Raw genomic sequence first — 11,765 nt, forward strand, 5'->3', positions numbered from 1 at the left:
TGGTGCATGCAAAGCGTCGCGGCTGACTGCTTAGTGTATTTGTTTACTTGCTGATTGCTGTCTTGTGAACGTTTGGCTGTTTTGTTTTTTAAGCCGTTGTAAACATTTCTAAGATTCAACGAACTTGTGCAACATCTAATTACGAAATGCCTTTGTTTGCAAATGAAAGAACTTCTTTTGTGAACTGGGCAATAGTCCTTTCAGCGTTATTGGCAGGTATGTATGATTTATTGCTTGATTTCATAGTAGAAAAGTACATAATTTTAAGAGAACCTGAACCTAAACGGAACAAAAGATTATCTTTAGGTTTTTTTGTTTTCTTTAGAAGTCAAAAAAAATTATACTTTAGAAGTATAATAAAACAATTTGTGCACACCGTTTTAGTTTTTCTTTACTGTGCTATTTTATATTTTAGTATGAGTTTTTTGTGCAAATGTAATATTTGCTCCATGTTTTGGTTTCAATGTGGTTTTTAGGATTTTGAACGGTGCATTGTAATATAGTCCTGCTAACCAGTGTTTTAATTTTGTTTTTGCAGTGAAAGCACATCAATACATACTAGTTGACATGAGTGCTGCAACACTACCACAAAGTGAAATACCAAAGACACAAGCCTCTGAAGACATCCAGTTTAAAATTGATACCGCTAAGTTTACAGTGATAAAAAATGCAAGTAGCGTGGAATACGTTCTTAGCATATTCACGAATTCACACCACTGTTTTGAGGTACAAAGTCATTATTTGCGTGTACACCTATTTCTTTTACCTACAATTTTTCTTTTGTCTATAGTGTGCTGACTTAATGACAGGATCAATTGAAGAGAAAATTTCTAACACGACATATCTCATAGACACTAGGTGGCCCACACAAGTTATTTTAGAGCCCAGCAATGACAAAAACTGCAGGTAGCTATAATTAGCTTTTAGTTAAATAAAGTTTTTTACACCATGTTTTATGTTAAATGAAAATGATTGTGTAGTTATGGGTCCCCTTCCCTGAAGGGGACACATATTGTTTTTGTCCGTTTTTTTTCTTTTTTCTGTCTAACGCTGGCTTGTGAGACGCGTTTGGTCAAGAAAGAGTGCTCCAAATTTATTCAAATTTACAGAGATGTTAGTTAATAATCCAAATTTGATCCCCCTAAAGTTTGACCCTGATTGACCCAGCGGTTCACCCACAGGCCCCCAAAATGTAAAATTTTTGAAACGGCTGTACTGACTAAAGTACAGCATCTAGGAGTTTCATGCTTTGTTGTTTGGAGCAATGTAAAGTTTTTTAAAGAATTTTGTTCCTTTTTTTCGGATTCACCCATTTTTTACCCTTTAAACCCCGAAATAATCGGTTTTAGTTTTAAGGCAGAAATACATGCCCTATGGTGCAGAAATATTTGAAAAAGTTAACAATTGTTTAAGCAGGGTATTCGTTTAGTATTTAAAATTTTGCCAGTTACCTTTACAACCCATAATATGTGTACGCTATCAGTCAGATATAAGTCCCAAGGGAGGAATTCACTGGTTTACGATTAAGGCAGCAGAGCGGGAGTGCTCAGCTTGACGTCTGGACAGACGTTTTACCAGACAGTCGTTTTGGTCATTATTAATCAGCTGTTTTTTTGTGCAGTAATGCTGTGTCGTTTTATTGAGTTATCACGCGCATTTTCAGTTTTGGCGCAGGTTTTACACCTAAGACGTAATTCGAACTCGATAAACGTACTTCGGTTTCGTTTATGTCAGGCAAAACATCGTTGATCAACATTAATATGAAATTTAATAAACTTAACTTTTTCGAACGCCGCGATAAAAGGTCTTTAAATGTTCGTTGTCAGCTTGGCCGTCTCATAACCACGGGTCACTAAAGGTCAACTTGTAGGCATTACAACACCGTTACGAATTTTTTGTCATAACGTATCTTCTTTATTTTTGACAAATCAATTCAAGAATCAGTACTTAAGTCATGTATAAATTAGGCTGAACGGTATTGTTGAACACTAAGGACTGCATGCTATTAAAGACAGTGTCAAAAGGTCATTAAACGGTCGTTTTTGCGAAACAAAGTTAAGTGAAAAACAAGTTGTTATGTATACCTTTGTAGCAAACGACTTTTTTATATAGTGTCTAATACAACAGTTAAGGCTTTCTAGGAATATTTGTGTTTAAAAACTGAACTTGAACCACAATATCAAGGTCAAAGCAAGAGATTAAATTGAATGTATTTTCCCCGTTCTTTTTTCACCGATTTTTTGTAATTGTATGACAATAATGATGCTAAAAGAATACGGAAAGGAACTTTTAAAGTTAAGTTTATGCTTTGTGAAAAAATTGTCCTTAAGAATATAAAAATAACCGCCATATAGGTTTACTGTAAATCCGCATAAACACGCGTGTGGGGACCCATTCGTTTTTGCTTGCAAAAACAATCATGTGTGTAGATAAAATTGTGTATAGTGTAGTAAATTGGTAAATATCGTATAGAATATATAAAATGGAAGTATATCAGAAAGCCACTTTTCTAGTTTCACAATATGGTTTAATATATGTTTTTTTGTTTCATTATCAGTGCAAAGTTTGATTACCATTTTGGAGAACGGGGTGATTATGCTGTAACATTTATTCCGAAATCTGAAAAACAGGGATGCAGTGTTTCCAAAGTCATTGTCCAAACAAAACCATGGAACAGCAATCTACGTAAGTTGAAATAAAATTCCTTGTTCACTTAAACCAGGGGTTCCCAACCTTTTGACGATCCCGTACCACCTGGACGCTCTGCACTGCCACGCGTACCACCATAGAGCACTAATGTGATCTACACTCTACAGTGCTCTATGGTACCACTTCTTGCAGAACAACTAATTTGTTTGAATCATATTTCATTCAACGCTATCTTAAGCACCAAAACAGTAGATATATCTATCAAGAGCAATCATTTGACATAATTAACGCCCACTGTGCCGCAGCGTTGTTCGGCTTTTCATAGCAAGTAGCAACTATGCTTTTTGTTGAGAATTGACATGACCTGTATTTTGAAGATGGTAATGATACGAAACAACAGGAATAGTTACGTAACAATGACAATAGGCCTGGGGACTGTTTTTTTGTTAACAAAACCAGACAAACAAAATATAAAGTTGCAAATTGAGGTTTTTGTGAACAAAACAGAAGCTACTCGCGTACCACCTGAAAACCCTTCGCGTACCACTAGTGGTACGCGTACCACCGGTTGGGAACCCCTGACTTAAACAAAACAAATGATGTTGTTATGTCTAATACATGTTTTTAATATTGTATTCAAATTCTTTCTGGACAGCAATTTTGTGGGCAGTTTTGGTGCTTCTTGGATTAGCTGTGCTCTATTCAATTGCAACATTCATTTACAAGAAATTTATGCCAGAAAGCACTACAGCACTTGTTACTAATGTAAGTGCCCTACAGGTATGGCCTCTGTTTGCAACACGCAGTGAGAGTGTTGCGATTTGAGACATGTGTTTTTGGCCAAGGCAATGATTGCTTCAAAATAATTGTACACATAAAAAATATTTGTTTGTGTCCTGTAGTTGTAAAACCATTTGAAAACATGGATCTTAATATATTTCTAGGATTTGGGTGATCCTTCTAATCAATCAACTGGTGAAACCAGGGCTGAAGAAAACCAAAGCATTGTTGTCCCAATAAAAAGAGAAAGAATAAAATCAATTGATGTTTTTAGAGGGTAAATACATTTCATTTTTTTTTCTTCAGTGCATTAGTATAGCATTTTGATTCTGCATTACACTCGTTTTATGTCAGGGGTCTACTTTTGAGTTTGTATTGTTGTAACTGTTTCAAAAATACTTTGGACATAAACATCCCTGTCAAAGCAATTGTTTTGCATGAAAGTTTAAATCTGTACAGGTTACTTCAGGGTTTTCTGCTTCAAAAAGGTCCATGGTGTTTTTTATGTTTGAGACCCCTGTTACAATGCTAAACAGCTCATAAAAATGATTTTTCACCAAAAAAATGTGACACACCTCTTGGCTTTTGAGTTGTGGATTGGGCAAATTGTGTTTTGCACTTTCAATCTACACATGCTAAAACTCAGTTTCCCCACAAATAAAGTGACTGTTTTACAGACTCAGCATAGTTATCATGATATTTGTAAATTACAAGGGAGGCTATTACTGGTTCTTCCGTCACTCATCTTGGCATGGTAGGAAAATCAAAATGTGCTATCTACATACAAGTTGTATGTCATTCATGCAATCACAACATTTTTGAAAACAACAAAGTTTCATGATTATCAATTTTCTGTATATTATGCATCAGTTGAAATTTGTTAGTTCTTTGGTAATGTTGTGATTGACATGTATGCTTGAATTGACATTTTATGTTTGTATGTTAAAGTGTGTTGTATTTTTGTGTCTAATGTTTAGACTGAGCATAGTGATCATGATATTTGTGAACTATGGTGGGGGATCTTTTTGGTATTTAAGCCACAGTGCTTGGAATGGTATGAGAAGTCTTGTTAGCAATCACAGCATAATCTGCTAATTTTTTGGTTCATAAATAATGCCAATTCACCCTTGATTTGTGTTCTAAAATGCTCTTGCAATATTTTTTTGTTTTATACTGATTCTCTTTCAATACTGTGTGATCTTTTGAAGTTTCAAATGAATATGATTTAATAGTGTTTGATTTTTGACTTCACCAAGTTAAGGTCATGATTACCAAGCAATTGTGCTCAAATATATACTTGTGTGAATGTGATGTGAATATTATATAATTTTATGTTGTTAGTAATCAATATGTGTTTATTTGATGCTTAATGTTTTACTTCTGTTTTTTCACTAATCCACACTTTTGACAGGTTTGACTGTAGCAGATCTTGTTTTTCCTTGGTTCATGTTCATCATGGGAATAAACATCACTCTTTCTGTGGACAGCTTGTTAAGCAAAAACACACCTTTAAAAGATATATTACTGAAGCTTTTGAAACGAACTATCATACTCTTTGGGTTAGGTGTATTTATCATTAATCATAACAGTAAGTGAATTAGGAAATTACATGATTCATGTCTGAGTACCATCTGTTTGTACAAGTCTTCTGATGTGAAATGGTGATACAGGCTCCCAAACAATATATAATTGTGCAACTCAATGTTAATATTTAATCAAATCTGCAATTTGTGTTTAGCTTTGCAGTTCTGTCTTCCCACTAAATATGTAAGGTTTCTTGCCCTATTATTTACCATAGCTCAACATGCACAGGTGCTTGGTCAACATTGCGTGTGCCAGGTGTACTGCAGCGTTTTGCTATTGCATACCTCTTTGCCTTTTCAATCCAACTTGTTTTCCACAAATCAACGACTCACATAAACAACAAATACAAAACAGGTAGTAATGTTGAAATTAAATCATTTTATGATGGGTACACTACGCACAGACTTTAAAAGTAGCTTACTGAAGAATGCTGTATTTTTTACTGTTCATACTTTTTTTATAAAGAGGATGGTCAATACTTGTGGCAGCACACATTCCGTGATATTATTCCATATTGGCCTCAATGGTTGATTGTAGCCCTATTCCAACTCCTTTGGTTTCTACTGACATTTTTACTGCCTGTTCCTGGATGCCCAACGTGAGTGTATCTGCATCTGGAAACATTTACATTGATAGTAGAGTACAATAAAACCCTTATTTTATTATGTTAGTGTTTTGTCGATTTGTGCACATTGCTTTATTAATTTGTTAGGTGTACTTATGTGAAAAATGCTTACATTAATCAATACTTTTTAGAGGTTATCTTGGTCCTGGGGGGCTTGCAAATGGTGGAAAATATATAAACAATACTTGTGTTGGTGGGGCTGCTGGGCACATTGACCGATGGCTTTTTGGTGAAAAACATATGTATGGGCACCCCACTTGCCTGGTATGTGTTACATAACAGTGTTTTACTGTAATCAAAGCCTTTGAACTGGTGATAAAATTAAAAACTTGTTGGTTAACTAACAAATTCTCTAACTTGTTTTTAGCCCATATACTATCCATATCTTGAAAATGGACAAAAGGTTCCATTTGATCCAGAAGGGGTTCTTGGTTCAATTAATGGCTGTATTATTGTATTCTTAGGAAGTCAGGTATGACGTTTATAGCAGTTTTGTGGTTGATTGTGGTGACCTTTTATTTCTTTTTATCAGGTCGGTAAAATATTCCTTTATTATAAAACCCCAAAAGATCGGTGCATCCGTTGGATTATATGGGCTGTTGGTTTGGCTACTATTACACTAATTTTGACCAAGGCATCAGCAAACCATGGTTGGATTCCTGTGAACAAAAATTTATGGTGGGGACCAGGTTTTTTTTAAGGTTTGGTTTGGGTGACCGCTAAGTAGTTTTAAGACACCGCGAGTGTTTCATTTAAATACCAAAATATCCAAAGTCCAAATTTTGGGAAACCGCTGGAGAAATTTCCTTAAAAAAAACACTGGTGGGGACATTTACAAAACACCTTAAAAAAACACTGGTGGGGACATTACATATTAACTTCCCCAATTTTAAAAGCGTACACATGATATATCGGTAAAATTAAGCAAAGGGTATTTTTCAAACTAAAAAGAGATACGTTTTATTTAGCCTCAATAAAGCAGTGTTCTGTCACTGCTTTGTGATGGGACAATCCTTTTTTTCAGGACACCTACATTTTTAACGGCATTATCCAGTATGGCATTTTTTCTTATCATGGCTTTTTATTTGGTTGTTGATGTATGGAAGTGGCTTTCTGGTTCACCGTTGGACTTTGTTGGTATGATTTTGGTGGTTAAGTACACACTTAACCTCGTGTGCATCAATTTACACATTTGAATAAGCTTTTCAAAAACTATTTTGACTGTAAAACACAAAGTTGCGCACCCTCGAGTAAAGTTCACAAGTTGATAAAGGGATCACAATATTGTTTATTTGTTTCAGGCATGAACAGCATATTGCTTTATGTAGGACATGAAACATTTCAGTCTTATGTTCCATTCAGTTGGGGTTTAACGGAATTTTCAACTCATGGAGAATGGCTTTTCATGAATCTGTTTGGAGTAACCTTGTGGGTGTTGATTGCCTACTGGTGTTTTAGGCAAAAGTTTTTCCTTAAAATATAATTCTGCACAAATACCAACATTCAATCTGCATCTGTTAAGACCAAGGCGACAAATCTGCATCTGTTAAGACCAAGGCGACTCGACTGTTATAAATTACTTGGATGATTTCTTCTTATGTGCATGGCATGCTAAGTTATGTACATAAAATAAATGATATTTTTTTACGTTGCAAACCACTTTGGATTGTGTAACACTTTAACTTTGATTGCGACAAATTATTTGCAAAATGATCAATATTAATGTCGAGGGGATTTGAGTTGTCAACTGAAGAGCCCTGGTTTAAACAAAGTTTTTTGTGTGTGAGCTACCTTCCTAAATAATTTAAAGTTTATACAGTGTAGCAATTTTTTTTAACTCATGCACATTATGTTCTTCCCTCAATTGTTACCAAACAAATATTTTTGGCATTTTTATGTTCAGTATGTCTTTTATATTTTTGTTGATTATAGTATGACTCCAAGTGCTATCATTCCAACTGATTGTATTGCTGTATCAACAATTTCTAAGTGCAATCAACTCTTATTTTTCTTGTTTTTTGTGCCATTACCGTTTGTTAAATTTTGAAATTTATCATTCATATCTCCATTATTTGTTGTGTTTGACTGCAAACATTAACATTACTTTAGAATTGGTATTTGTCAGTTTTGGATTTTATATCTGAACTTTGCATTGTTGAACTTTGTTTTCTTTTTTTGAAAGAGCTGATTGATTTTTTCTACTAAACAATTTTAAAAACATAGGGAATCGTTCTGATTTTCAAATCAAAACATTAAAACTTCTGCACAGACTAACTACTCTTTTCTGCAAATAGCTTTGAAATGTCAATAAAAATGTTAAACACAGAAAAATGAAGACTGCCCCACAGTTTATTTCGTATATGCAGTACGATTCGACTGACTTTATTCTCTTATCTGCCTTAAAACCTCTATTCAATGTTTTCCTTCTTCATAAAATGATAGATGTATGTCACAGCCAGTGAGGTTATTTTCTACAAACTGTCTTAACTGAACAGTGGTCTTAAATTTCTGTGATCGCATTAGTCATCTACCCCACTTACTACAGTCAGTTACAGATTGTATTGCTTGGACGAAGAAGTCAAATTTTCAAAATTGCAAGTTGCAATAACTACTTGTCGTTAAAACTAATAAGCATGTGACATGAAAAATACATTGGTTCTATGAACCTTACTTTAAGGACATCACTAATATGTTGATTTAGAGTCGATTTTGTTACACCAGGTTGTTTCGAAATAGCCATGCAAACCATTAGAGCATTTATTTTGTGCTTAATATTTTGCAAGTTTTTCACTAAAACAAACTGATATTTGCTGTGAGGAAAGGTAATGTTTCGCAATGATCACAAGAAAAAGGAGCATCGGTTTATAAAAGCCAATGTTTTGTCGTTGATCTTTCTTTTCTCTTCGTTCTATTAGTATATTGAGATAAAATGAAAATGGTGTGTGTTGCCTAACCAGAATGAAAACATTAACTAAATTGATCTTTTGTGGATCATGTGGGCTGAGAAGAAGCAAACAATTTTCCAAGTAAAGAATAATACAACTCAAGAGACTCAGCTGACTCAAGAGAACACTTCCAACAGACCAAGAGTCACAAGGCCTTGTTATTTATTGTGAGAACTGGGAATCACTCACACATGACATATTATTTTAATTTTCCTGGGCCGTGTTTGGGGGAATTCTCTAACATGTGAAAACTTTATGTTGAGTTGTTTTTTTTACAAGAATAACGTAATTGGTTACGATAAGAATGTATTTATTGGTATTTAATTTTATCTTTTTTAGACATTCTTTTAAAATAAGTTTTTTGAACCTATTGCTCCATAGATTATGATTGCTCATGTCAATTTTTTAGTGGTGAACCAGTGTGAATTGCTTCTACGTTCCGTTCTGCTTCAGAACTTTTGCTTGTCGCAAATAAATTATTATTTTGTTACACGTTGAGTGAGCACAGTAGGCACGTTCGTAGAAAAATTAAGAAATGATAGGTCTCACGTTTGGCTGCGCATTGCTGATTAACGCGGTATGAATAATGAACTGACTCGCACGGTAAACGTATGCTGTTTTAACGAATGAAACACACGAATGAAAATATGGGCCTTGATTCCATTGTTTTATGTCTGGTTTTATTAGCTGCCATTGCAACTTGTCTGTTTGCTTGTATCGGTAGGTCCTGCTGATAAAACGTGATGAGGCGGCGTGGTGTCGGAGCAAGTGCTGTAACAAAAAAGAAGCTTGAAAGTGCCCGCTACAAAGAACGTGGTACTGAGTTGGCTGCACAACAGTTGGAACAATTAAGCAGTCAATTAGAAACTTTTCACACTAACTTGGAAGAATTTGCTGCCAAGCACAAGAATGTAAGTTTTTGAGTTTGGTTGAGCTTTAGCTTTAAAATTTCACGTTTTTTTACTTTATGTACAACCAACATTTATTATTTGTTATTGAATTTAACATTCATAGTAAGATTATTACAATGTAAGTCTATGTTCACAGAACTGTAAATATAACTTACTCAGGCCAAACTAAGTTAATACTCAAATCAATGTGTATCTGGCAACTTCGGCTGGAGTCAAGTTGACGATTTACGGTTTCTATGTATTGAATTTGTATTATAATTATTTTTGTAGGAAATTAGAAAAGATCCGCAGTTCCGGCACCAATTCCAGCAAATGTGTGCATCAATAGGAGTATGTATACCCAATGTTTTTGACAATTATTTGATCTAAACTCTTGATAGTATCTAGCATATCTATAATAAAGGTTGACCCATTAGCATCTGGAAAAGGATTTTGGTCGGAAATGCTTGGTGTTGGAGATTTTTATTATGAACTTGGTGTTCAGGCAGTTGAAATTTGTATCGCAACACGATCACAAAATGGAGGAATCTTGACAATGGATGAGTTGCATAAAAGGTTAGTTCATGTGCAAACCTGTGAGGCTTGCGTTCATGCAAAGGACATATTTGTTTTGTCTTAGGCTGCTCAAAATGTCTGCAGTTTGACTTGTTTACTTTCCTGAACTACATTAATGTGTTTAAATTTAACATGTATCACATCTTTTAAGACTTATGAAAACACGGGGAAGGTATGGACAAGATATTACACAAGAGGACATCAGGACAGCTATAAAAAAATTGAAGGTACTGGGAACAGGTTTTGCATTACTTGGCTCGGCTAGTAAACAGATTATTCAATCAGTCCCTGGAGAGCTCAACATGGATCACACAGCCATATTGGATCTTGCCCAACAAGTAAGTACATGTTTTTGCATAGAACTGTCTTACTGCTGCAGTGTGCAAATTTATATTGTAAAAGTCATAGTGTTTGTTTAAGTAACTTACCCTCTGTCAAAAAAAATTAATGAATACATACATATGGATGAAAAATGTTCTACAGTTGATCTGTTACAATATGGTCACACACTGTCTAAGCTACTGTAATTGCTCTTCAAGTAACACTGCATACCAAACTGTAATGTCAAAAAACATTTTATAACCACAGACCAATGGCAAAGTTTCTGCTTCACAAGTTCAGTCAGCCCTGTTGTGGTCACCAGAGCGCACACAGCAAGTGCTAGAGCACTTAACACGAGAAGGCATGGCATGGGCGGATGACCAAGCAAAAGATAAACAGAGATTGTATTGGTTTCCAGCACTTTTTAATTCTGATCGTAAGCTCAAATCTTGACAAAAAAACTCGTTGTTCTGTTTTGTGCAATATAGTATTGTTTAACCTTCCATGCGGCCTATCTTGCAAGCATTTCAGCGATTTGTGGCCACTGCAGAGTCTTTACGCTGCTCGTATATGGACAATAACTGACTCACTATTTATGTTGTGTTTGAATACTTTCGTTGTTCCTTTTTAAGTCAAATTCAAACCATTCTATAGTAAATGATGATTTACATTCCGCGCTGCGCTAAGAAATCTTTGTGGAAATTGTCTGATCCTGTATTGTTGAAGCCGAATTGTGTGAAACGTTTTGGTTCTAAATGTTGAAAAAAATATTGTTGTGTCAATAAAATATAAGAATCTCGAATACATCGACCACATACCAACGTGATTGCACATACCATCTAGTCAAACATCTGTTGCTGAGTGTTTTGTGTAGTGATACAAATGTCGTTTTTCTTATCTGCCCAAGAACGCCTTATCCAATGAGGAGACCTGTTTTTGGTAAAGTCACGTGACGCTGTGGCTGTTGCGGACTGGTCTGAACAATGTCATACGTGACGGATACATTCCCCACACGATTTTACGGAACTTTTTGTTGAATTGATGGTGTTTCAATAAATGTTGTATGTTGCTTTCCCGATGTAAGCTGTAGTAAACGAATTGCACTTGTATGAACTGTGCAATGAGCACTGTATTTTCGAAACGTTGGTGATGTAGAATATTTGAATAGTTCAGCCTATTTCCCATGAAATTCGCTTGCTTGGACTTGACGAAGGAGTTTAGCTACCAACTCTTTAACACACTGACTACCATGTTAATTGCCTGTAACCTATACTTTCATACATTATACACTTGTCTGCTAATAATCTTATGATGACCCAAACGTAAAAAAGTGTCATGCTTTATTCCCAAACGTTTCGACAGAAGCTTAAGTCATTTTCAATAATATTACGATTT

At 35.0% G+C, this 11,765-nt stretch overlaps 2 protein-coding genes across 6 annotated transcripts; both read left to right on the forward strand.

Annotated features, from left to right (window-relative positions):
• Positions 1-21: 21 nt before the first annotated feature.
• On the forward strand, positions 22-7,973 carry LOC145223861 (heparan-alpha-glucosaminide N-acetyltransferase-like). 3 transcript variants are annotated; one of them, XM_080090265.1, is made up of 15 exons: positions 22-216; positions 539-726; positions 791-906; positions 2,558-2,685; positions 3,305-3,429; positions 3,594-3,706; positions 4,107-4,183; positions 4,841-5,017; positions 5,242-5,367; positions 5,479-5,611; positions 5,770-5,902; positions 6,006-6,110; positions 6,171-6,316; positions 6,663-6,775; positions 6,940-7,973. In XM_080090265.1, exons 1-15 carry the CDS (start codon positions 147-149, stop codon positions 7,119-7,121), a joined length of 1,932 nt encoding a protein of 643 aa, XP_079946391.1. In that variant the 5' UTR covers positions 22-146; the 3' UTR covers positions 7,122-7,973. The 3 variants fall into 3 exon arrangements, with proteins under 3 accessions (XP_079946391.1, XP_079946405.1, XP_079946398.1); XM_080090272.1 differs by having other exon boundaries at positions 23-216; positions 3,305-3,414; XM_080090279.1 differs by lacking the exon at positions 6,171-6,316 and having other exon boundaries at positions 6,940-7,005.
• Positions 7,974-9,067: 1,094 nt separating this feature from the next.
• On the forward strand, positions 9,068-11,479 carry LOC145223882 (vacuolar-sorting protein SNF8-like). 3 transcript variants are annotated; one of them, XM_080090307.1, is made up of 6 exons: positions 9,068-9,160; positions 9,308-9,494; positions 9,765-9,824; positions 9,898-10,049; positions 10,201-10,387; positions 10,533-10,631. In XM_080090307.1, the coding sequence occupies exons 2-6, from the start codon at positions 9,327-9,329 to the stop codon at positions 10,629-10,631; spliced, it is 666 nt and encodes a 221-aa protein (XP_079946433.1). In that variant the 5' UTR covers positions 9,068-9,160; positions 9,308-9,326. The 3 variants fall into 3 exon arrangements, with proteins under 3 accessions (XP_079946433.1, XP_079946424.1, XP_079946417.1); XM_080090298.1 differs by lacking the exon at positions 10,533-10,631 and adding an exon at positions 10,638-11,479 and having other exon boundaries at positions 9,070-9,186; XM_080090291.1 differs by lacking the exon at positions 10,533-10,631 and adding an exon at positions 10,638-11,479 and having other exon boundaries at positions 9,070-9,160.
• The last annotated feature ends 286 nt before the right edge of the window (positions 11,480-11,765 follow it).

This window comes from Phallusia mammillata, chromosome 1 (assembly GCF_965637545.1).
Source record: "Phallusia mammillata chromosome 1, kaPhaMamm4.hap1.1, whole genome shotgun sequence".
Lineage (NCBI taxonomy): Eukaryota > Metazoa > Chordata > Ascidiacea > Phlebobranchia > Ascidiidae > Phallusia > Phallusia mammillata.